Source organism: Gadus chalcogrammus, chromosome 2, assembly GCF_026213295.1.
Source record: "Gadus chalcogrammus isolate NIFS_2021 chromosome 2, NIFS_Gcha_1.0, whole genome shotgun sequence".
NCBI lineage: Eukaryota > Metazoa > Chordata > Actinopteri > Gadiformes > Gadidae > Gadus > Gadus chalcogrammus.
The window spans coordinates 9,667,020-9,693,776 of NC_079413.1; the positions used below are offsets into that span (position 1 = coordinate 9,667,020).

Here is a 26,757-nt window from a genome sequence, read left to right on the forward strand (position 1 = left end):
GTTACTAAGACTTGTGGTCGGGCTGCTGCTGTCTGAGCATATTTGGACATTGGCATACTGTATACCAGTGGTTCTTAAACTATTGATCACAGCAGGGGAGCGGAGTTGATTACGGTAATAAAAAATATATATATCGCCAGGAAACCAGGCGTGTCACTGCTCAGGTGGCCGGAAGCTAGTTGCCTGCCAGCTGTGATTTGTTACCACTTATGTGTCTCGACTCCTGCCTAGACAGAGAGCCGTTGAGAATGTACCAGTAGGGTCGTGACAATATGTACCATCATATATCTATTACATTTGATGATCAAGAATTCAAGGATTGAAGACCAAAATAACCTGTTTTGGACCGATGACCTACATTTATGTTTCCAGTTGCCTCCTACCTTGTTCTTGCTCTGAATGAAAATGTCCAGGACATCTTGACGGACCTGGTCGTAGTTCTTGTCCAGGAACTTGTGCACCTATTGGAGACCAGCATTATAAATCCTGATTTGAATAAACATCTCCTGGCTTGGTCGCTACAAGAGACAGTTCTTGTTTCTGCTGGGTTGATCCTTGGCCAGTGGCCATTACTGAATAATTATATAATTATCTTACTTTAATATAAAGACATAGATTTCAACAGCTCCATAACATTAGTTTGAAACAACATACTATTATCACAACACGATTTCCCTACCACAGGCTACATTCTGTTATCAATAGTCTACAAATAACAAACAAACATTATATTCATCTGCCTTTCATCAATGAGGATTAACATGATTAATATATGCATGATGTGTGCAACTTTGTTGCATATGGTCTGTCTGTCCTGTCAGTTGTAGGAATGTGCATGAAGTGAAAAGTAAAGAACATCTTAAAGTGAAACAATTTAAGATTTCACAGCAATTAGCCAATCAATTAGAGGTTTGGTTTATCTCATTGGCTAAGCAATTAATGGACATTGGATGAGGAGCTGGGTACCTGATAGGTGACGCGGCCAGCAAAGTGCTTGATGGTAAACTCAGGGTGGGGCATCTTTGGCTTGAGATACTGTGGGTCGTTGCCATGGTGATAATGACACTTCTGAAGAAAGGTGTGGTCTGTAGCCTGAGACGACAACACAGATCACATCGGGTTAACGGCAACTGAGCTTCAAATGAGATAGAACAGGCCTGATAATAAATATAAGTAATGCATTGCATTAGTGCAGCACTTTTTTAGCTACACAAAGATAACTTTCATGGTTAAAAGTCAAAATGGTATAATTACAAGAATAAAAAAAGACACAGTTAATTTAATACAATAACGCACACAATCGCACAAGTCACATTAAAACATAGATAAAGCATGCAAATAATACACTTATAATACAAAACAAATGAAGTAAATTAATCCAATAAAAAGTAAGCATTGTGTATTTTGGTATGATGACCCTTTCCACCTGAGGGAAGCAGCTCTGGTCGTCCAGGATACGAAGTATCCCATGAGGCTTTGCGGCGATGAGGTCGATGCAGGGCTGGTTGTCGCTGAACTGGATGTCCTGCCAGGGGACCTGCTCCCTGCTGTACTCCTCCTACAGGTACATCATATAGCGGGCCACATTGTGGGATATTCACATCTTCCTGGTTGAGGCTAAAGTGACGCAGGTGAGCTTTAAAGGAAAACCCAACCCCCTGTTTGAGCTAGTCCCCGCCCACTATCCACAAATAAAAAATGCCTACTCAAGGAATTCTCGAAGACTCTTCTTTTTCCAGTTAGGTGCAGAGCTACATTGCTTTGTTCAGCCTATCGCTGTCTCTACTTGCTACAATAGGTTTTGGGGGGTGAAGCCAGAACGTTTGAAGTGTGAGGTAACCCAAAACTTCCAGTAATAAGGAACACTTGAGTCTATATTTACTGTTGGTCATATGTTTTAAGACTTTAAGGCGATATTTGATCCAGGATCAATCCATAGCAGTACTATGTAACCCCACTACATCACTATTTATCTAAAATAAGTTATTTTGGCGGTTGGATTTTCTTAATTATTTCTTATAATTTGATCTATATTTAGAATAAATGATTGAACCCCTGACCATGGCAGTGTTAATGCCTTGCGGTTATCATAGTTAAACATATATATATGTTTATTTTTATTCTAAATTGTGTTTTTCGATCCATTGGCCTTGAGCCTTGACTCAAGTACAAATGTGTGTGTGCATGTGTGTGTGTGCATGTGTGTGTGTGTGTGTGTGTTTGTGTGTTTGTTACAGGTGTGATTTCCGCTCACCTGTTCCTCCCTGAACACAATCCTGTTGAAGAAGAACTGAAGGTACTCGTTTGCATAATTGATGCAAAGCTGCTCAAAGCTGTTGAAGGCCAGATCCTAAACACACACACACACACACCACACTAATACATAAACAATTTAAATTCCTGACTAAACATAGGGAGATGGATAGGGGATTGAAGAAAAAACCTTCTGGCAAGGAGGAAACATCCTACCCACAACCCAATGTTACCAAGCTCAATATCCCCGAACCCAAACAAAAAGAATCACAACCCTCTACGGTACAATCGGTACAAATGGGAGTCAGAATGTGGTGCTCATTGGTCCACCTCAAAGCCGTAGATGTCCAGGATGGAGATGGAGAGGGAGTGTTGGCGGGGGTACACCTGGGCGTTGATTTTCTCGGTCAGCCAATGGAAGAGCAGTGAGTACAGTATCTTGGCAACAGCATCTCTGGGTGAGGAAGGAGGATGGGGTGCAGTGGACAGGAGACAAAGACAGAGAAAGAATAAGAGACGGAGAGACAGAGAGAGATTCTCGTTTGGATGGTTTGCTTTCGTATGAGTTCATGAGATAGAAAAGACTGAGTTACTGTGTTCAAAGACGGCAAATAATCTTCACCTATTTTTATGCTTCCAGTCATAATTCTTGATCGTATAACTTAATGTAAAAATGGTATCATCGGGAACCAAACTTCTCTCAACTGATTCAACCAACACAGTGGTTTAGATGCAATGCATGCTGGGTAGTGTAGTGGGGTCTCACCTGGCATCAACAGCGCTCTCCACACTCAGAGGAGTGTAGATCTTTTCTCTCATTGTCTCCTGTGTGAAGATGATACATAAATACAAATATTAGATAAAAAATCAAAGGAACAATGTAAAACCTACTGCATGATTTCTCCTTAGTCCCCCTCTTTGCAGAACTTTCTGAATCACATTTTACTCTCTCTCTCTCTCGTCTTTTTCACACTCTTTTTTACCTCTTATTTATTAGTTATTCTCTTGTTTACCTTCGCTTAAAGGGCTGAAAAAACGTTTACATGGAACACGACATCCAGTTTCGTCCTGTAATATCTGTATGATTTATTATTAACCGCTATGATTATTGGATCATGGCCATTACATCACCAGAAAGAAAACAAAAATCACACATTAGGTTGTGTAAAACACCACAAATCAGGGAGGAGGTGGTGCTCTGGGTAGATGTTGTGTTTCGGATCATGATTGAATAAGTGAATGATGAATGAGTACATGAGCTATGATACTGAACGGATGAGTGTCATACTTTAACACAGTGTTCGAGTCATCGGATACGTTAAGACTTGGCTTGAGATTTTACTGACACGGTGAAACACAAGTAGCATGAAGTTTGAGGGTAGGTTCCGATGGTATTACATCCTCGCTAAACCATGTCGATACAAGTAAGGCTGTGTCATAGCTCTTTGGGAAGGGCCTGGAAGGAAGGACTGTTTTTCACTTATTAGTGGTATTAGGCTTGGATCTTAGGTTGTGGTGAATTGTTTTCCTTTCTCCCTGTCTTTCTCTCTATCTCTCTCTCTCTCTGTCACTCTCTATGTCTCTATCTCTCACTCTCTAGGGAAAGCTATGGTAGGCTAGGGTATGTTGGGGTACAGTAGGTTAGGTTAGGGAAGTGTCGATAAGGCTAGGGTAGGTTATGGTAGGCTAGGATATAGTAGGGTAAGGTAGAGTAGTGTACTGACGGTGACTTTAAATGTGATGGATTTCTGGAGTCCTTCCGGTGACACCTGCAGCAGCTCTGCCACAACTCTGATCTCCTGAGCGCTCACCACTGACGCCACCTCCTGACCATCTGTCTGTAGTGCAGCCAAAAGATCAGAATATTAGTGTGCATGCAGCCACAAAGCGATGCAGTATCTGTCAGCAGTGGAATGAACCCATGCATTGCCCATGTGACTGCATCTCAAGAAGCAAGGGTTGGAGGGATAGAGAGATTAAAGGGATGTCTGTTTATTTATGTACCTCAAAAGCTTTGGTGGACCACAGTGTAGTACAGTAGTAGACAGTATAGTACAGAAGGTGTAATTTCAATGTTCACCAGCCAATCAGCCCCTTTTTGTTATTTGGTTTAGACTTTTTATCTAATGGCAATTCATAAAAAAGAAAATCGTATTTAGGATGTTTCTGTACAAATAAAACAGACACTTGGGAGCCAACCCAGTACCTCGTATCTCTGGAAGAAGACGTTTCCCAGGTGCAGGATGCAGGAAAGGAGCCTGAAGATTGTGTCCTTGTCTTCGGGCGTGAAGTGAAGGATCTCCATGGCAGCCATCAGACGCAGGAAGTCCTCCGCCTCGTTCTTTCCTGTTATCCCACAATCCCCTCCCTGGGTACATAGGGGCAGAGAGAGGAGAGAGAGGACAGAAAGGAGAGATAGAGGAGAGAGAGTGTGTGGGAGATCTCGGTAAACATGCCTTAAAGACTATGTAAAATGTCTTTCATCAATCATCTTTGCTTATATTAAATTGTGTGTTTGTGTGTGTTGGTTTGTACGTGTTGGTTTGTGTGCATCTGTGTGTGTGTGTGTGTGTGTGTGTGTGTGTGTGTGTGTGTGTGTGTGTGTGTGTGTGTGTGTGTGTGTGTGTGTGTGTGTGTGTGTGTGTGTGTGTGTGTGTGTGTGTGTGTGTCTGTCTGTGTGCGTGCATGCGTGCATGCGTGTTCCTCCACCTGGTTGAGGTAATAGTAAGTCTCAGCCTCCTGCAGGTAGAAGGCCTGTCTCTGCTGGGAGGGGAGTCCGGCCAGCATCTCATAGAAGATGTGGTAGTTCCTCTCATCTTTGGCCTGGGAGAGAGGGGTGAGAGACCCAGCACACAGCAGCAGGATTTGACAGAGGGCTTAACTAGGCATTCAAAATGAATATAGAATATATATTGTCATATAAAATTGTGTATTTAATATTAGTACTTAAATATTAGGAAGATGATGTTCCTGTGGCAAAGCATATGACAACACATTATACTCATGTTACACTCACACACACACCCACACACACACCTGGAAGACTATACGGGACTTCTCCAGTAGATACTGGGAGGTTATGGCACCACTGATCACACCCCTGAGGAGAAAGAGAGAGGGAGAGAGAGAGTGAATCGGAGAGAGAGAAAGACATGGCTGTTTTAGAATATGTCAGACAACACACTGAACAAAAAATGCAGCATGTTTGTAGTCCATACAAGATATTAACCAACAAGATAAGTACCATACTCACTCTTCGAGAAAGACCTCTATGTATTTCCCAAAGCGACTTGAATTATCATTCCTCACGGTTTTGGCATTTCCGAAAGATTCCAGGAGAGGAGCTGCCTCCAGAATCTAGCGATATCGATCAAAGTTATCGGTATTATCAGACAAAAATCAGACACAGTGCTGTGGATGACGTAGGACCACTACAATCAACCATCAACCTAAAATCGTAACTATCGTTTGCACACTGAAAAACCCTACTAAATCATTGATGACCAACTGGTTGAATACCGATAAAGAGATTGAGAAGGAATAATCCAAAACAAATTATATAATTTGGATAAATGTCTGTGTGTTGGATTGAGTGTCATGGATATGAACACAATAACTCCACACAATTCACAGCACAAGAATCAGCCATCACTTAACTGACAGAATCAATCATTGGAATATGAATAAGAGTCAGGTATGAGAAATAACCAAATGCATTTCATACAAGCTGATAAAAGAAACATGCAAATTAAAGTAAAGGTGAGGTAAAGCAAACTTTGAAACTTAAATCTAGTTTACCTCAATCTGTAGTAGAAGTGTAGGGGCCAGCGGAGACACAACAGGACATATACATTAATCATTGTGTGTGTGTGTGTATGCGTCCGTCTGTTTGTGTGTAGTTGTTTGTCTGCATTAGTGTGTGTGTGTTTGTATGTGCGTGCCTGTGTGTATATACGTGTCTGCATGAGAGAGTGTGTGTACCTGTTGCGTAATGTTGTTTTTATGGTGTATTGCCGCTAGGTAGCGCAGGACCAGTTTGGTGGCCTCAGTCTTCCCAGAGCCACTCTCCCCACTGAAGAAGAATACAGATCATAAAATCTGAACTATAAACATTGAAATAAAAGCAACGCACATTGGGTTTTCAATATTATGTTCCTGAAGGATGCAATGAGTTACAAAAAAACCTAACCTCTCTCTTCAAATCGAAAAAATGTGAAAAAAAATATGATTCGAAAATATATTATTTGGGTAACGTTTTCTGTTGATCTGTCTATTTTTTGCCTTTGACTCTGTATATATTATTGACTGTTTTGCTTGTCTTGCCAAAATTCAGTTAATATTTTTGGAAAGGTAAGAGTATATATTTTTTCTAAGTACTGACTTCATTCACAGATATTCCCATTAAATACTCACTTGATTCACAGACAAAGTCAATGTGTTATGAATAGAAAATATCATAAAAAATATGAAAATATATATTTTCATGCATACTTAAAAAGGAATAATGAATAAATCATGGATCACATCCTTATTTCGCAATTCTTTGATCTGTCTGTGTTTTTGATTCCCTAAAAAATTGGTTCTGAAATACTTTATAATTTTCATTGGTGCTTAAGCTACTGATGATTGTCTCGGTTAATTAATAAATCATTAATCAAAAATAATATAAGTTCCCCTAGCACAAGAAGCCAGTCTTAGATTCACAGAAACTAAAGTAGGTCATTCTTAATGCATTCAAGCAGAACATTATTGATCAAATGTCAGAATTTAACAGGGCATTTGTCTTTTGGTATAAGTTACACATGTGAATCCACTATCAGAATCTGAAGGTCGGAATCGTTCAATCGGATTATTGGCTTACTGATTGATCGACTAGTCTCAGCACTAATGTGTTGGCTGGGTTTTAAAAGGCAGTGTTAGCAGCAGTGGTAACCCTAATAAAGCTAAGTGTAAGCTAGACAAAGGTGTTATATGGCCCGCTGGCGCCAGTGATTCTGTTACGCTAGCTCTCTGATTGCTCTCTCATAGCTTAACAGACTCATTGAAAAGGAATTAGGAAAGGGTTGATTCCAGTTCTTCACAGAACCATCCAAAACTCTCTCTCTCTCCTTCTCCCTCTCTCCCTATCTCTCTCTCCCTCTCTCTCCCTCTCTCTCTATGTCTCACTCTCTCTCGATCAGAGAGAGTGTGTGAGTCAGGTGTGTCAGGTGTTTGTGTGTGCGTCTCAGGTGTGTCGGTCGGGTATCTGTGATTGTGTGTGTGTGTGTGTGTGTGTCTAAATCGACAAATTGACCTGGATCAAGCATTGAGTTTCATGCAACCATTTGGTCAGCCAAAATGAGCCCATTACCCCTACTGTCACACACACACACACACACACACACACACACACACACACACACACACACACACACACACACACACACACACACACACACACACACACAGACACACACACACACACACACACACACACACACACACACACACACACACACTTGCACAGTGAGACATGATCTGCTTTGGTTTCAGAGCTGTTTGGGTTATTTAGGTGTCCTTTAGAACATGTGTTTCAGGTGTCTGTGTGTGTGTGCTAATGAGGCTGTGTGTGTGTGTGTGTGTGTGTGTGTGTGTGTGTGTGTGTGTGTGTGTGTGTGTGTGTGTGTGTGTGTGTGTGTGTGTGTGTGTGTGTGTGTGTGTGCATGTGTCTGTGCAATTTTGCTGGTGATTGATTATATGGGGCACTAGCAGTCTAGAACGCAATCTGTTGAACAGTTTTACTTTTGTTCTTGACCTTGGTATGTGAAACCTACCGTAAATGTTTGCACTTCAACTAATAAAAACATAAAGAAATGGCTAACCATGTATTTCTGGTTCCTATGAACTCTGTCCAGTTGTTGTGCGTTTTGCATTCAGTTGTGCAGCACCATAACTCTTTTTTGTATCTACTCCAATTTTGCTTGTATGATTGTTCTCAGCCTTACAGACAGACAGACATACAGACAGATGATATAAATGATCAGATGGACAGATAGATGTGTAGACAGACGAGATGGAGAGTAGTTAGCGGCGTCTATCTAACCTCACCACAGAGAGATGCTCATGAATTTACAAAAGCATCCTGGAAGAGGAGGAGCTAGAGGAGGTGTAGGAGGAGCAGGAGGAGCAGGTGAGAAAGGAGGAGGAGGGAAACCTGACGAAGGACTGTGGTCAGAACCTTTTACGTAACTGATTACATGGTTGGAAAAATTCAGACTCCAATCACATCTTCAGCTAGTGCTAGGCGTCACACAGGCATGTATTCACACATGTGCACACACACAGACACGTGCACACACACACACACGCAAGTGCACATGCAAACAGGTAACAAACACGTGCACGAACGCACACGCATGCACACACATACACACTTGCGCACACACACAAACACATTCAGTGATAGTCCAATCTATTCTGTCCAACTGTAGAAATTACAAACTAACTAGGTTAGCTGAGAGGAGGAGGAAACTGCAAAACAAATTTAATTTGTGTGTGTGCGAGTGTGAGTGTATGTGTATGTTTGAACAATTTACAGCAAATATCAATTGTATAGATTACATAGCAAATGAGACATTGTTGGGTATTGCATTTTAAATATGTTGAGCGGGGAAAAACCTTAAAATATTAACGTGTATAATTTTACTCAGCACAACTCTGCAACACTGTTTTGACATGCATCACTATTCCAATGTTTTTTGCCTGTATATAATATATATTAGCAAAAGTATATTATATTACTGTTTTGCTTGTCTTGTCAAACTTCAGTTTATATTTTTGGAAAGGTAAGAATATAGATTTTTTCTAAGTACTGACTTCATTCACAGATATTCCCATTAAATACTCACTTGATTCACAGACAAAGTCAATGTGTTATGAAAAGTAAATATTATAAAAAATATGAAAATACATATTTTCATGCATACTTAAAAAGGAGTAATGAATAATTCATGGATCACATCCTTATTTCGTAATTCTTTGATCTGTCTGTGTTTTTGATCTGAAAATTGGTTCTGAAATACTTTATAATTTTCATTGGTGCTTAATCTACAGATGATTGATCAAATTTAATTTGTGTGTGTGCGAGTGTGAGTGTATGTGTGTGTTTGAACAATTTACAGCAAATATCAATTGTATAGATTACATAGCAAGTGAGACATTGTTGGGTATTGGGAGATTTGCATTTTAAATATGTTGAGCGGGGAAAGACCTTAAAATATTAACGTGTATAATTTTACTCAGCACAACTCTGCAACACTGTTTTGACATGCATCACTATTCCAATGTTTTTTGCCTGTATATAATATATATTAGCAAAAGTATATTATTATAGTTAGTTAAAACATATTTTTTTCTATTAAAGTTGAGAGAATATTGCAGTTGGAAAAGGTAGACAATGACATCCCATAAAACAAGTCCCTCATATGTAGCCCCATTTATAATATTATAGATAATATATTAATAACATTTCTTTATGTTATATTGCTTCTTTATATTTCTTTCTTTAAACTTATTTCATGGCCATCTCAAACACAATGATGTGTCCCAGCCATCAGTCCAAGTGGCCCAAAAACATATTTTCTCCCAAGCAGATAGATACAGTAAGATCTATTATTTAGGCCAACCCGCTCTACCACCTGAGCCACTGCCGCCACAGCATAAGTATAGCCTGGATGGTTACAACATTATGGCTTTAATCAAAACTTCTATGGAGAAAATGAATGGGATTTTTACTTCTGGAACAACACAACAGATAATGTGTTAGCAGTATCTTACCTGATTATAATGACCTGGTTGTGTTTGGCATCCATCATTTTGGTGTAGGAAGCGTTTACTATGGCAAACAGATGCCTGTGGGAGACAGAATCTTGATTAAATCAGACTTTAAGAAGCCAGAGACCAATTGCACTTAGCATAAATATGAATTCTTTGGTCATTGCTTTCTTTCTTCTATTATTGCTCCCTGCTTTTATTTTCTCCTTCGCTAATTTTTCCTATTGTCTTCTCTAGTTCTCCTACACTTTCTTACTTGTATGTGTTCAACTTTGTGCTCTGCTGTTCCTTATTTTCTTTAATTTCCAACCCTCTTAATTTAATTGTTTCCTTGTTTTCTTTCTTCAATCATCGATTAAATTTAAATCCTTTCCTTTCCCCTTTGTTTATAATTTAAACGTGTACAGCTATATATTTGACAGAATATATGACGATGATACTTTCAAGACACTGTTTTGTGATTATTAACCTAGCAACTCTATGATTTCAGATTTCAGCTTCTTCACATTATTAAAAATAATGAATAATATATAAACTTATAATGAAGTTTGGGAGTTATGAGACTGAAAACTGTGATTATGGTGGCAACAGCCAATTGTAAGAAACAAACGGCCAATTCCCCTTAAGGGATGATTCAGATATCGGGAATAAAATGTTGACAATCAAACGGACATAAAACCATGAACTATTTTAGAAATATATCATGCAGAGCCCAATCCACTCTACTTGAGTGGACATGTTCAGAGAAGGCGCAGATGTTCGGACATGTGTTTACCCCCCGCATGTGCCCAGTCACCTGGTGTGGACCATCGACCCAACGGCAAGGCAAGACTGATCTTCAAGGCTGATTAGTGTATACTGCCAAAGTCGGTCGGGACTTAAAAAGTCACCTAGTGGGCAGGAGCCTTGTTGTGATCATGTATCTCTATTTAGTTGTGATCATGTATCTCTAATTAGTTGTGATCATGTATCTCTTATCTCATTAAAGATCAGTTGGATTGACGTCTAATGTTCGTAAAGATCAGTTTGCTCTAATCATGTAGCGCCAAAGATCAGTTTGCTATGATCATGTAGCTCTAAAGATCAGTTTTCAATGATCATGTAGCTTTAAACATCAGTTTGCTATAATCATGTAGCTCTAAAGATCATTCTGTTATTATCATGCAGCTTTAAAGATCAGTCTGCTATTATCATGTAGATCTAATGATCAGTTTGCTATAATCATGTAGCACCAAAGATCCATTTGCTATAATCACGTAGGTCTAAAGATCAGTTTGATATAATCTTACAGCACTAAAGAAGAGATTGTTAGTGATTCTGTAGCTATAAAGATCAATTTGTTATTGTCCCGTAGCTCTAATCATCAGTTTGTTTACAATCCTGTAGCTTTAATGTTCCTAAAGATCGGTTCAGTCCTGTATGTGTTTTTTTTGGTTAAATATAGTGTTTTTTTTATTCACTGTATCCCACTGGCCATGGCTTTCTTGCAGTAATAATTCTGCTCGAATGAAACGTTGGCACTCTGCACAGCTACACCCTGTGTACTCAACATTCTTTTACTTTTTACATATGGTTGTACAGGAAAAATCTTCAATTAAAAAAAAACAATTTAGCAGTACAAGGGAAGTCAAAGGTTGGGAACCACTGCTGTAGATGTAATGATGCTTAAGATTAGTTTGACTTGATCCTGTTGCGTTACAGATCAGCTTGTGCTACGATCATGCTCTTTAGATAATAACAATCTTTTCTTTAGTAAGTTGGCTGTGAGGACCCTGATGATCATTAAGGTAATAAGAAGGTCTCACGGAGGGTTCTCTCCCAGGGCATGGCCCTTGTACTGCAGCACCATATCCGTCCCGTAGATATTGTACATTTTATAGGGGTTCACCGACACCAGGATGCTGCCTATGTATGTCTGAGAGAGAGCGAGGAAGACAGAGCAATTGAGAGGGATAGAGAGATTGAAGGAGAGATAAACAGAACAAGGGCGGAAACAGGAGGGCAAACAACAAATTAAGTTAATAGAGTTAATGGAAACAGTGAAAAAATAAGAAAATAATGGTGCTATTATGATAAACATTGTTGCAACAAACAGTGCAAGTGCAAATGTGGGACTTACGTATATGAGCTCACGATCAAATCTCATCATCAGGTTCAGCAGCACAGCCCCTTCATGTAGCTCCCTGGAAACACACACACACACACACACACACACACACACACACACACGTCATATTCACTAATTATGTGTTTCTATGCATTTGTGTGTGTGTGTGTGTGTGTGTGTGTGTGTGTGTGTGTGTGTGTGTGTGTGTGTGTGTGTGTGTGTGTGTGTGTGTGTGTGTGTGTGTGTGTGTGTGTGTGTGTGTCTCACTCCAGCTGTGTCATGTCCTCTACCCCGTCCTCCTCCTTCTGCTCCCTGTAGCCTATGGTGGGGAGGCTTCGTATGGAGTACATCTGTAAGACGTTGTGTGAAAGCACATACACATGTTGACACACACACACACACGCACATGCACATACATACACACACACATATGCACACAAATACATGAAGGAAACAATAAACACTATCTCTGTTTGCCAGTTTCTAATCCAGGTAATCTATATTAATGCTAAAGCGCTTTACCATCAGAACAGTTTACCTTATCGTACCACTGCCCCTTTGGATCCCCTTCTCTGCTAGGCAGCCAGTCCCCTGTGTCATGTCCCTCAAACTGGCCAACTTGTCCCATCACACCCATGGGGTTCAGTAGCTCCTCGTCCCGATACATGGACCACTTATTGAGGTTCTGCACTGTCCCGTGAGGCAGGACTCGCTCCGCCCCCCACATGTCAACATCTTCCCCAAAGTCTACTCCATCTGTCCCCTGTGCCCAGTGTCCATCTGGCCCGTGCCCATGGGCCTGAGGCATAACTACAGCATAGGATGGAAGGCGGAAAGAGGATCCACGAAGGTTTGGGTTTGTGGACAAGGCACTGGATAGGTCCATAGATCGAGGGCTAGGGGCGCCAGGCCGGGCTGACAGAGTGCCGTCTGGAAGGCGATATGTGGCTCCACGCATGTTGGGGTTTTTCGACAACGCACCGGAGAGGTCCAACGTTCGAGATGGGGTGGGACTTGCAGCACCAGGCCGAGTTGTAAGTGTGCCGTCGGGTAGACGATATGTTGCTCCACGAAGGCTTGGATTTGTAGACAAGGCACCGGAGAGGTCCAGCCTTCGAGATTGGGGAGCAGGTTCTGCTGCAGGCCGAGTTGTAAGTGTTCCGTCTGGTAGACGATACGTTGCTCCACGAAGGCCCGGATTTGTAGACAAGGCACCGGAGAGGTCCAGCTTTCGAGATTGGGGAGCTACTGCAGCAGGCCGAGTTGTTAGTGTCCCGTCTGGTAGACGATATGTTGCTCCACGAAGGCCCGGATTTGTAGACAAGGCACCGGAGAGGTCCAGCCTTCGAGGTTGGGCAGCAGGTTCTGCTGCAGGCCGAGTTGTAAGTGTCCCATCTGGTAGACGATATGTTGCTCCACGAAGGCCTGGATTTGTAGACAAGGCACCGGAGAGGTCCAGCCTTCGAGATTGGGGAGCAGGTTCTGCTGCAGGCCGAGTTGTAAGTGTCCCGTCTGGTAGACGATATGTGGCTCCACGAAGGCCTGGATTTGTAGACAAGGCACCGGAGAGGTCCAGCCTTCGAGATTGGGGAGCAGGTTCTGCTGCAGGCCGAGTTGTAAGTGTCCCGTCTGGTAGACGATATGTGGCTCCACGAAGGCCCGGATTTGTAGACAAGGCACCAGAGAGGTCCAGCCTTCGAGATGGGGGACTTACTGCAGCAGGCCGAGTTGTTAGTGTCCCGTCTGGTAGACGATATGTGGCTCCACGAAGGCCCGGATTTGTAGACAAGGCACCGGAGAGGTCCAGAGATCGAGGTTGGGCAGCAGGCTCTGCTGCAGGCCGAGTTGTTAGTGTCCCGTCTGGTAGACGATATGTGGCTCCACGAAGGTTTGCATTTGAGGACAAGGCACCGGAGAGGTCAAAGCTGCGAGATTGTGGAGTCGGCTGAGGACTGGCCATAAGGGTACCGTCTGGTAACCGATAGGTGGCCGATCGCACATTTTTGTTCTGGAGAGCAGCAGAGAGGCCAAATGACCGTGGTTCTGGGACATTTTGGACAGCTTGGTTTCTCAAAAGCGAGCCATCTGGGAGCCGGAAATTTGCTTTGCGCATGCTAGCATTCGAAAGAGCACCAGAGAGCCCTGGTGAAGAAAAAATCCCCTCAGAGCTCTCAATAATTTCCACCTCCTCCTGTCCTGGTTGGGTAATAAAAGAACCATCAGGTAAGCGATAGGTGGCCTTTCGGACATTAGGGTTAAGCATAGCAGAAGACAGCATGGAAGGAGAGATGGTTGATGGCTGCTCTGCTGGCTCAGTTCTGGTTACAAACGAGCCATCGGGAAGTTGGTAGGTGGCCTGCCGTAAACTGGGATTCTGTAGGGCATTGGATAGCATGGCGGGAGACAGCCTCCCCCCTGCGGTTACTGGTGGCTCAGTGGAACCCTGGGGCATAATAAAAGAATTGTCCGGAAGTCTCACCATTGACCCATGTATTTGAGAGGCCCTCAGTTGAGCGGAGAGAAGCGGAGAGCCTATCCCCTGATGTTGCAGGGTAGCCTGAGGATGAACAGCACTGGGAGAGGCAGGAGATAATGGGGAACGGTGGTGCTGAAGCGGTGAGGTGTAGGATGCGTTTCGTAGTTGTGAGGAAAGCATTGAGGCAGACAGGTGTGGAGAAGAGGGGGCAAAAGAGCCAGTAAGAGGTGCGTCCTGAGCAGGCGAGAGGACAGGCGTGTAAAGGCTTGCGTTTCGCTGGAGAGGAGAAGAGTAGGAGGCACTGCGCAGGCCAGGATTCTGCATTAGAGCGCCGGACAGACCCAATGGAGAACTGAGCCCTGTCTGCAGCATCACTTGTTCATCCATTGGCATTAAAACCTGCCCATCAGGAAGAGGAGAATGACTTCTTTGTAAAGGTGAGGTGTAGCTGGCATTCTGCAGGTATGGGTTCTGCAGTGACCTCCCTAAGTGGGGTGATAGTTGACCAGGAGTGGTCGGGTGACTGTGAGGATAGCCTTCGTATCCTTGAATAGAAGACAAGGGCTTTGGTATGACAGGGGCATAATGAGAAGGGTAAGCAGAGGCATTGTGTGATTGAACGTTTGTAAAAGTACCAGGGTAAGCTGGAGGATGATGTAAGGCATTTGTCAACATCGGTGATGGACCTGGGTCACTCATAGTGTATCCATAATGGTTTATAGGCTGTGAAGGAAGTAGATTTCCATGGGGGGCGTAAGGATTAACCACTGAGGGTTGTAAATATGAAGGCCCTGGACTGTAAGGACTCATAGCCCTCTGGGGAACAGGCGAGGCAGGGTGATAGGCTGGGTGCATGGGTGAGGGTGCACGGGAGGGCAGAGGTGACCTATGGTGTTGTAACATAGGAGATTGAGGTCTACTCTGAAACCTGTGCATAGATGGCTGGGGAGAGAGGGGACGCATATGTTTTACCGATGGTTGTGGAGATGCCAGAGGAGCGCTGAAAGATTGCCTACTCAGAAGAGAACCCTGGTTCCTGGACATCCGGACAAGTGGCTGCCCTCTGCCCACAGGCCGGTGGAAGCCTCTCTGGGCCGGCCCAAATCGTTTGGATTCCCTTAGCCCTGTTTGTCGGGACCCTGTTCTAGCCAGCATTTGTGGGCCACCTTGGGGGAGGCCTTGGACACTATGAATAGAGGATCTAAAAGGGGCAACATTTTGGGTGACAGGAGGTCCAGTCCTGGAACGTCTCGATAGATAGGGATTAGCAGGGGAGGGTTTGACAGTGCCCATGGGCACATGGCTGCGACTGCCGGGCCGACCTCTCAGTCTGCGTGTTGAGGAGCGGATGGGAAGGGGCCGGTTAGACATATGAGATGGAGAGGGGGAGACGGGTCGGCGAGGGGATGGAGGGCGGAAGGCCCGAGGAGGTGATGATGGTCTCTCCATCATAGGCATGGGGCTTTGCCTTCTTGGGGAATGCAGTGCTGAGGAGCTGGCTCTTGTCAAGACAGATGCTTGTCTTCTGCCACCAAAATTGCGAGGTCGGGCAGAGGGCAGGGGAACTGCGTCTGGAGGAGGCTGCTGCCTAAAAGAAGGTCTCGGTGAATGACCTGGACTAGGCCTTCTCCTCATTGATCCACGGGGTGAGGGCGGGGGGCTGGACATAGGGGAGTAAGGGGAACGTGCTCTGGATGGTGACCTACCTAGCCCAATCCCTTTGGTCCTCCTAGGGTAAGAAGGCTTGGCCTGAACTGACATGCCTCTCCTAGGGAACTGTGGTGAAGTGGGGGGGCTAGGTCTCCGCCGGGACAGCATTGATGCTGGCCGCTGGCGCATCATTGACATTCGGGAATCAGGCCTTCGCCTACGTAGCATTGGGGAGAAGTGATGCTCCTGATAGGCATCTCCCTCATATTCAAATCTTCCATTAGTCTGCATGCCTGGCCTAATTGGTAGCTGTTGGGGCCCAAATCGCCTTACTGGCATTGGGGAGTGCATAGGCGAATGCATAGGTGTATGCATAGGTGAGTGCATAGGTGAATGCATAGGTAAATGCATAGGCTGGGGAATAGGTGCCTGCATCATTGGGACTCCCATTTGGAACATTTGAGGATCTTGGGGGTGACATTGTTGGTACACATGCGGAGGAAACTGAGGCTGGAGAGGTGAAATGGAGAAGTGGCTGGGGGAGACAGTGAGAGGTGGGTGGGCGTGTAGAGGGGACTGGGCCTGCTGCATTAGCATGGTGGTTGGAGACTGTCTTTGGAAAGGGGCAGCCTGTGGTTGGCCCAAATCGACAGCATACTGGGGCTGCGCCTGTTGGTTGATGATTTGAGGTTGCTCATATTGTATCTCTGACATCATATCTAAATCATTGAGGTCAATGGTCTGTGCAGCAGGGGAATGCAGAGCAACAGCAGGGTAAGAATTAGGCATAGGTGGTGGAAAGATTGGAACATCCAGTCTTTCTTGCCCAAACATCATCACCTGGGGCCTTGGAACCCTAAATTGGTCTTGAACACCTGGGTCTTGAAGAAGGTAAGGCAGTTGTTCCTGTTGGTAAATCAACCCCAAACCAGATCCATCTAGACCAGAGTCTGCAGGAAATGGTAACATGTATGGATTGTACATGGCCTGTGTAGGGTCTGTGTAGGCTAACATTGAGTCATTGTACAATCCTTGGTCAAATTCAGACCCGGCATACATCATCATCCCAGCTGGTTGGGAAATCCCATAGTTATAATCCAACTGGTTTCCCATTAACATCTGCTCACCATAAAGCTCATGCTCATGTGGGTCAAAGAACCCATCCATTCCCCTGTCATAGTAACCAATGGGCTCTGCTTCTATTGCATAAAGCAGTCCGTCCTCACCATAGTAATAGCCTTCATCAGCATAAAAATCCCCGAAATCATCATCATAGTAACCATAATCATTGTACTGTTGGTCCTCATTGTAAAATTCATCATCATAGTAAAAGTTACCGTCTTCATCGTAGTAGCCATACTCATCGTCCCAGAGTTCATCGTCATAGTATTCTTCTTCATAAGGATCATACGGATTCCTCCCGTGGTATCCATGGTTATCATAGTATTCTTCCTCATAGTAATCTTCATCGTACTCATAACCGTCATTAAAGTATCCTCTGCTTCTGTTGACATACGATTGTCGCTTTCCCCCGAGCCCCCCGGCACTATACCGACGGTGTCCCTTGTTGTCCAGAAACTTCCCTGTCAGCCAGTTTGCAGCCCCAGAGATCCTCCCTAATACCCAGCTTTTACTTTTAAAACCAGGTTTCTCTGCTTTATTCTTCCCAAATACTCCTTTGAACTTTCCTCCAAGTCCCTTTGCCTCTGTTGCCATTTTACCTTGGCCACCTAACCCAGACAGATTTAAGGTCTTCTTGGATGGATTATCCTTTTTGAACCCGCCAAAATTGCTGAAGCCAGACAATCCCCCCTTTTTGTCCCCAGACTTGTCTTTACCCCCAAAGCCAGCAAACAGCTTGGTGCCTCCTAAAAGGGGTTTAGAGCCCGGTGGTTTCTTCTTCTTGGAGATTCTGAGAAAAAGACGGGTGGTGCTTTTGAGGTTACGCTTTGGCTTTGCTTTCTCAGCTGGTTTTGGCATACTAAAAAGGGAAGACTTCCCTGTGATGCCACTTAGGGCACTTGAAGCTCCCTTGATTGCAGGCATCTGACCTGCCATCCCTTTCTTCTGTCCCTGCCCAGCTAAGCCCATCACAGCCTTGGATGCGCCCTTTTGAGCATCATTCATCTTTTTCAGGTTCATAGCAGCCATTCCTTTTTTTAGTTTTGGCGTCTCCTCTTCTTCATCTTCATCTTCACCCTTTGGCTGGCGTTTGCCAGGAGCCTTGCTGAACCCCTTCATAGCCTTAGAGGCTCCTTTCAGGGCCACTTTTCCTTTACCTTTTGCTCCCTTCTTGGTTACCACCTCTTCTTCGCTCTCCTCTTCCTCTGTTCGTTCACTACTCATTCCCTCATCTTCCTCTTCTGAAGCTTCCGACTCACTGATGGGTTTCTTACCCTTCCCCTTCTTCCCGTCATCCTTGCCCTTTCCCTTAGCTGGCGGCTCCTCTTTTTTCCCTTTCTTGTCACCCTTCTTATCTTCTTTCCCTGCCTTCTTTGGCTCCTCTTCTTTGCCCTTCTTGGAACCCTTGTCACCCTTCTTAGGTGCCATTTTGGTCCTACACCTACTCCAACTGTCTCAGAGAAAGAAGATAAAGGATCGGTACAGACGGAAGGCTCAAGCAGTAGGGATCCATGTCAGAGTTGACAACAGCTTGACATACACGACAAATCCAAATGCTGCCAACATCTTCTTTTCCAGTATTTCCGTCTTCTTATAACTTTTAACTTGTACTTATTCCTCCACTGAATCAAAGTCTCCGATATGTGATGGAGCACAAATGCCAGACAAACTCTGCCACCATCTGTTTCAAGTCAGTTATTCTAAAGCGCAGAAAGAAACTGGCTTAACCCTGAGCCACCAGAGCTTGCTCGCATTACAGCACTCAAGCATCTAAAAAACAGCCCGGATCCCAAAATGTTTCAGACTGAAACATGCTGATTGTGATTATCAAGAGTCATTGAGTTCAGAAGTTTTGTTCTGATAACACTGACTATCACTATACCAGGATCTTTACTCTTGTCACCCACTTGTCCATCTGGGTCACTCACTTGAAATCCCACATGGAAGTCCTTTAACAAAGTTGGAACAACAAAATCCAGCATGTGCCATTTTTAAATCCCAGCGGGGGGGAGGGGGGGTTCTCCTTCACAGGTTTGTAAGTAATGTTCCAGGGTCACAGCGCTGAATAGAAGACCCCCCCTGTACCGGTCGATGGTGTCGGTGTAGTCCTTTGTGTGTCTCCCATTGTCTTGTTAACCCAGAGACAGTTGTTCTTGCTTGGCTGCTGCAGCAACTTTGGCAGGCAAGTTCTTTCCTTACACAAGAAGAGTCGCTCTGTGTGTGTGTGTGTGTGTAGGTAAGTGTGCGTCTGTTTGTGTGTGTCTGCATGCACATGTGCGCATCTCCTAGTTCTAACACTCAGGGGTATCCTCTTCTATGTGTGCGTGCGTATTCTTCCACATGGACGTCAGAATGCGAGTGTGTCCTTCTGTAACCTCCCGCATTTCTCCCTCTTTCATTCTCGCTCCCTCTCTCTCTCTCTCTCGCACTCTCCCTCTCTTTTTGTGACACCGCGACCTCACCTGTCCTCTGTTCCACATCACTGACCCCCTCTCCCCCCCTCCCCAAACCTATCCGCTGTGCATTCACACACGTCGTATCTGTGTGCACGTGTGTGCATCCCCAGTTATAGTTGCAAGGGGGAACCTAAATGTACCAGCTATTACTGCCTTGGGGTAACCCTATCTGTAGGCTCACACCCGTATCAATAATGCAGGTCGGCTGAGCTGTTGCTAAACTGTGTCTGAGAGGCTCGGGCACACTGAGCCAAAACATGCGGCACCACTGGTACCATTAACACAGGCAGCACAAGCCAGGGCTGGCAGGCCACAACAGTCAGGGATAACGCATACATCAGACCCTCTACAGGTGGCGTTTACAGTGGGGGGATTACAAGGGATCTTGACAACCCCGATAAGTACAACAGTGTTGTACACAATCAATTAATGATTCATGGAGGATTCATACATATATAGATACTACATTGATTGTATTTTTGATATTAGTATGGACGATTCAGTTATACAGAAGTTATTTTTCATTGCCTGTGTTTCTTTACTCATATGACGCAGTCAAATGTATTATTCACATTTCCTTCAACAAAGAATTTAATTTTTCAGAAACAATTTACGTATTCATTTCAGAATGATCTGAAACCGAATCAGCTACGCATCTCTGAACCAACAAGCTTTAAATGTCAGGAGTTTTCACAGATATATTGATTAGTCAATTTACAAATATAGAAATACTAAATGAGTGAATGAGTGTGAGTACAGTGAGTGTGCATCCATGCACGTGGGTTTGTGTGTGTGTGTGTGTGTGTGTGTGCTGTGCGTGCGTGCGTGTGTGCGTGTGTGTGTGTGTGTGTGTGTGTGTGTGTGTGTGTGTGTGTGTGCTTGCCCGTCTGTCTGTGTGTGTGTGTGTGTGTGCTTGCTTGCATGTGTGTGTGTGTGTGTGTGTGTGTGTGTGTGTGTGTGTGTGTGTGTGTGTGTGTGTGTGTGTGTTGTGTGTGTGTGTTTGTGTGTGTGTGCGTGTGTAAGGCCATGCAGGTAGAAGGAAGATGGAGGGTTGGGTATAGGAATGATCCGTGGCACCCATGTTCTGATGGCAGAGCCAGGAGTCTGTTCTCGGTGGCAGATATCAATGTTTAATGTGTTGGGCCTTACGCAGGACAGATTAAACATTCATCACGGCCCGGCTCTAAATATATCACACGGAGGGTTAACCCTGCCCTCACCAGCTCACTCACCCATTCATTATACATACACACCCACTACCCGGGGTTAACAGGCGATCTCTGTGCATTGGAAAAAAGCGAAAGATCATGAGGAACAACATGGCCGCCAAGGTTTTACCACAGGGTTCGAGTTAGATGGGAGCCAGTGGGAGCTGAGCTCCCATAGAGAGAGGTCTGGCTCCCTGGAAAATAAGGCCCCGTCCACGCAGAGCCGATATTTTGGTGAAACCGCATAAGTCATGTGCCTTTGGGCCGATTCGGCCGGCCGACGGTGCCAGACTGAAAGATACCTTCACACGGTGCGTCTTTTTACAATTTATTTGTTACCATTCGTAATGTTGATCAGCAGAGAAATAGTTCACCAAAGACGTTGACGTCGCTTAGCAACCGAATGCGCTGGGGTTGTAAAGTTACCGGACTACTTGCGGAGTGATACGAAAGACGTGAATCAGAGGCAAAAATTCCACTTTCCTTGACAGCAGTCATTATATGCTTAGCAATGGTGAATAATTTTTTGATAATTCACCGTTGCTAAGCATATAATGACTGCTGTCAAGGAAAGTGGATTTTTTACCCTCCCTCGTATCACTCCGCAAGTAATCAGGTAATATATCAACCCCAGCGTTCTCGGTTGTTTCTCTGCTGATCAACACTACGATTGCTGGTAACGAATACATTGTAAAAAGACACACTATGTGAAGTTATTTTTTCGTTTTGGCAAGTTGCCTTGTAATAAATGGGATAATGTGTAAAACGTCTCCGGTCATTATCGAAAATAAGCTACTTCAGGGCGAAGCAAGACACCACCGCTTTGCGTCGGTGTCCGGTTCGCCCTGTCTGGGTTAACTTTCCTGATGATGACCAGCATTCTATACATCATCCCTTACATATTTGCTTGCACATGATCATCTATAGTATAGTTGTTGATTTTTTAGAGATCCCCACAGAGATGGAATCATAACTCGAACCCTGATTTACCGAATACACCAATGGAAAAGCGATTTTACAAAGATATTTGTATTGAGTAATTTGGCAATGCATTTTTGTGGAGAGGATGGAATGGTAATGTAAATAACAAGTTTTCTTAGTTAAAGAGTTTGGTCACAGCTGCTGAGAAAAACACCAAATGCTTGAAGTCTTTCTTTCTTTCTTTATCTACGTTATTATTTATTGACATATTTATCATATGAACATTGTCGCCACTGAAATAATCTGAACGTGAACAGCACCAGCCTTGATGGACAAAACTGGGACGAATATTTAAATACAGTCAATAAATGAACACTACCATAATCATTGTTGACTGTTATTAACATGAGGAGCAGTCAGTGATTCGTCAACATGAATGAACCAAATGTCTCCATCGACACGAGCAGCATGTGTGAAGACTCTCTGTAATCCAAGAGGCTACTTCCTGAAGTCTCTGCAGTTCAACCATATCATTTTATCCCTAATATTGTGCCAATGGAGATGCCACCATGCGACGCAACCCGAAAATGTGGCTCCGTGCCATGCAAGATATTAAACTTTAATTTGCCTAAAATGGCAGAGAGAAAGATCTGAAAGTTGACCCCTGTTTGTCCCAGAGGAAAAATTGTGTGTGGTCATCCCCGGTTATTCTCGTAAGAAATTTCAATATAACGTAATAAGTATTTGAAGTATTTTCCGTAATAAGTATTTTTACACATAGTAATTAATTATTTTTGTATTTTATTGCATATTCTGCTGGAATTATCATTACGTAAATAGAAAAAATGTTGGGTACAGTAGAGCAATATGAAAATATTCAGAAGAAAATAAATGGATGTTCTACTCTGTTTTCAAATGACAGAAAAAATTGTTTACTGAATATTCATGTATAATTATAAGGAAAAAACAATGGAAAATGTGAGTGTCCATGACTGATGACAGTTTACACACACAGAGAATTTTAAATAAAGTTTGATTTTGAATAAAGCAAACACATCTACCAGTACCTTCAAGATGACTACCAGGTAAGCAGATCTCTTAAAGATCCCATGGCATGCTACTTTATGAATGAGGTTCTTCCACTTCCACTTCAATCTGAAGTAGACTGAACCGCGACATGGAGGAGAAAGGGATTGTTGACCGCAATTGTCTCCCGCCGACAAAAATTTAGAGAATCTTTGAAAAGGTTTACACAAACCCATAACTGCTGGAAGATTACAGAAGGAAAGAGAGAGAGGTTAGGAGTTGGAGAGGTTACAGATAGTAATTAGCATGTATATATATGTATAGATACATAAATAATATATATATATCTATAGCCGATAGGAAGCCTATGCCCTCATACAGTGTCTATTGGAAGTCAATTCCCTACACTAGGGATCGGACGATATGGATTTTTTAGGGCCGATGCCGATACGATTTATTTTTCATCACCGTTAGCCGATGAGCGATACGGGCTGCCGTTTTAACTCAACTTTCGTCATAAAAATGACACAATGATCATAACAAATGCTACAAGTCTCAATTTAAAAAAGGAACATTTATTAGACTGTCTGTCTGTAAATCTACGCAGCGGTCGCGCATCGGCATTGGGTTTGCAATGCAAAAAACACAAATAACGGCCTGATATATTCCCCGGCCGATATATCGGTCGATCACTACCCTACACCAACAGTGTTAGGTACTAAGTACGCCATTCAGGCACCTTCCACACTGATTTTTTTTCTTTAAGTCTTGTACGTTTGAGCCGACCATCCAGACGGAACCGGCGTTTTCGGTGCCTGCTAAAACACACATTTTTTAACCAAGGCTGAAAAAGAGAAAAACGGCCCAATGCGTTTTCGCGTTAGGATTTGTGTGGACCCCAGATACGCAAACGATAACGTCATCGCCCCCGCCACCAGGTTGGCAACATTAGATTTCCGTCTAATTTGATTTGTTTGATTTGATTTGTATTATTTTTGTAGCTTTAAATACAGCCCCTTGGTAAATGGAATTACTAACTCTACATTAAAAAGTATTTTCTGCTCAATCTAAAAGGTTTAACAACTGCTTTCCCCTCCTCGACAGTATGTTTGTAAAAGTGATATATCGGGCCGATATTGGTGGTTTTTACGTTTTTTTTCTTTTTAAGGCATGATTTACAGACAAACAGTTCAATAAATGTTCCTTCTATAAATTGAGACTTGTAACATTCGTTATAATCATTGTGTCATTTTTATGATGTAAATTGAGGGAGCAAAAGCAGTATCGGCTCCAAATATCGTCTCAAGAAAATCGGCAGCCCGTATCGGTCATGGGCTAAGGCTGATAAAAAAAAATAGGTATCGACATCGGCCCTAATAAATCCATATCAGTCGATCCCTAGTTTGTATACAGCTCGCATGCTTGATGCACATGCTCCGCCTCGTCTTCTTCTTTTTTTGGGGGAGAACCAGTGCCACATATAGGCCTGGAATATGTACTACAGCGTTTCTACAGCTAGATGCGTTTTTGCAATGAGTCCATCTTTACGGAGAAATTCCTGAAACACTGCCCAGGAAAACGAAAAGATAGTTTTCGTCCCCGTGTTTACGAGGCCTCTAATGTCGGATGACGTGTCCATAACAGTACGATTTTTTCCTATGTTTTGAGACGTGCTCATTTCATGTCATGCTTCCTACCCATTTCAAGATATCAAAAATGAAAGATTTTTTAGACATCTTACAAAGATGCAACATGAAAAGAGGAAAAAACTGTGGCGGAAAAATCGAAAAGGTATTCCAGAAAAGAGAAAGAGCTAGAACCTGCAACATGTTCAAGAAGCAAATGATAAAGTAATTCAAAATCTTCAAGAAGACAGCACCTCCCCAAGAGAACAGCCCTTCTCATCTTAGCAGGTGAATGTCTCTGCCATCAACTCTACTCCTAAAAGAATAGAGACATCTCTACAGACACCATGACCAATGAAGATATCTACCCCAAAGGAATCACCTAAACAGAGGCTCAAAAATGTAATTCAAAGCTGTGCTACACAGAAGAGAAGCTTCTGGAGATGACCAAAGAGATGGTCAACCTAATGAAAAGACTGAAAAGACTTGAGAGGATGGCCAAGAGGAAGCAGGTAATTGTCAACATGGAAGCCAGAAAGATCCAGAAGATAACGACAAAGAGAGGTCATCAGAGGGGTGTTCCACGAACGGAGGTTTAACAAACACTGAGTTAACGCTGAACTCTAGGTTGATTGACCCTGTGCCGACCAACCCAGAGTTTTCGGTTCCACAGCAGCGGTTATGCATTAGTTCAGTCAACTCGGGGTTGGTTAACACAGGGTTGTGCGCGTCCACGCCAAACTTAAAAAGACGTGATGTATGGATCATGGAAACCCTGATCGATATGGCGAAACGGGCCGCTTATTTCAATGAAATGGAACCCCAGGTTCTCCTGGAGAGCTATGACGAGGAGAAGGACATTATCACAAGAAAAGGGAACGCTAAAACCTCTGGAACCCGGAGAACCAAAGCCTGGCAGCGGATCGCTGACCGCGTAAATGCGTTAGTTACACGTCAAAAGCATGATCCTTAATATTTGAGCCATGAATATATAAATATCCCAGTTAAGCATTCTTAAAGATCCTACCACATAACCCCTTTCTTCTAAAACAATATGTACTCCGATTGCTTCCAAGCGGTCAGAGAATCAAGTATAAAAATGAAGTATAAAAAACATACAAACTGGTAAGCTTTTCCCACCATCGTATTGGTATAAATTTAAATAAGCCATTTTTTTAAGCCAATCGTGAAAAGGCCGACAGTCGGCAGACTGGATCTGGCCCTCAAATTGTCTTGACCCCGGTGGAGGAGCTGTTAATAAACATAAATTCAGGGCGCCCTGGCATGGAGGGGGTACCTGGAGGTACCTACCACCTCAGAGAGTCATGGGCCATACCCCACACTGGTTGAATGTAGGTTTTTGTGTTTTCTTGTATTTTAGATTTTTTTTGCCTTCGAAGTAACACATGCAAACCGTGTGCTTGCCACAGCGCATACTATTCCAAATGTTTCTTTTTTGGTAACTGGGTAGAAAACCTAAAAGTGACAATTCATCAACTTCACAGATCAAGATGGATCAGTGCTTGTATGAAGCCGCCGGCTACGATCGAACATTCTCCAGTGGATGCAAGTCCGTTAGGACTATTTTATACTTTATGTTGTAAATGCCTCTCGGCATAGTACTCAGACAATATTGCTCTTTGTATGATAGGAGGCCGATACAAATCTTGGATGGGTCATCTGAAACGACTGTGATGTGCTCAGCATCTCCAGCATTATAGCCTAGATAAAACTACCATTTGAAAAAAACGGAGGGCTACGCAAATAGTCTGGAGTGAACTGAGGCCAGGTCCTCGATTGGTAGTGTTGGCTATGTAAGGCTATTTAAATATATTAAAGATTTGCGCGAGAATCTATATCTCTCCACTCCAGCAAAAAGTCATCCAATATGCCAAGATGTCGAGCCGTGGTCTTATCAATCGCTCCCGGTGGATTGCACGTATAATTTGCGCTCTGATATCAGCAGTTCTCTCATCAAAAGGGCATGCCATTGTGAACACATGAAATCTGCGGTGAACGCCGGTTGAAATACCCAAAACCGGGTTATGTTTCAAACTTAACCTGCGCAAAACCTGGTCCGACCAGGTTTGATTCAGAGCAT

At 43.5% G+C, this 26,757-nt stretch overlaps 1 protein-coding gene across 1 annotated transcript in view; it reads right to left on the minus strand.

Moving 5' to 3' along the window:
* myo15aa (myosin XVAa) overlaps positions 1-16,409 on the minus strand; it is a 47,358-nt gene extending 30,949 nt beyond the window's left edge. Inside the window, 20 exon segments of the mRNA XM_056608989.1 lie at positions 384-461; positions 967-1,092; positions 1,427-1,558; positions 2,255-2,350; positions 2,584-2,707; positions 3,020-3,078; positions 3,978-4,091; positions 4,460-4,621; positions 4,963-5,076; positions 5,290-5,353; positions 5,507-5,610; positions 6,052-6,057; positions 6,235-6,325; positions 10,069-10,143; positions 11,871-11,980; positions 12,185-12,248; positions 12,440-12,522; positions 12,711-12,971; positions 13,502-13,866; positions 16,262-16,409. Of these exon segments, the coding sequence (XP_056464964.1) occupies positions 384-461; positions 967-1,092; positions 1,427-1,558; positions 2,255-2,350; positions 2,584-2,707; positions 3,020-3,078; positions 3,978-4,091; positions 4,460-4,621; positions 4,963-5,076; positions 5,290-5,353; positions 5,507-5,610; positions 6,052-6,057; positions 6,235-6,325; positions 10,069-10,143; positions 11,871-11,980; positions 12,185-12,248; positions 12,440-12,522; positions 12,711-12,971; positions 13,502-13,866; positions 16,262-16,409 (2,376 nt within the window).
* Positions 16,410-26,757: the final 10,348 nt, after the last annotated feature.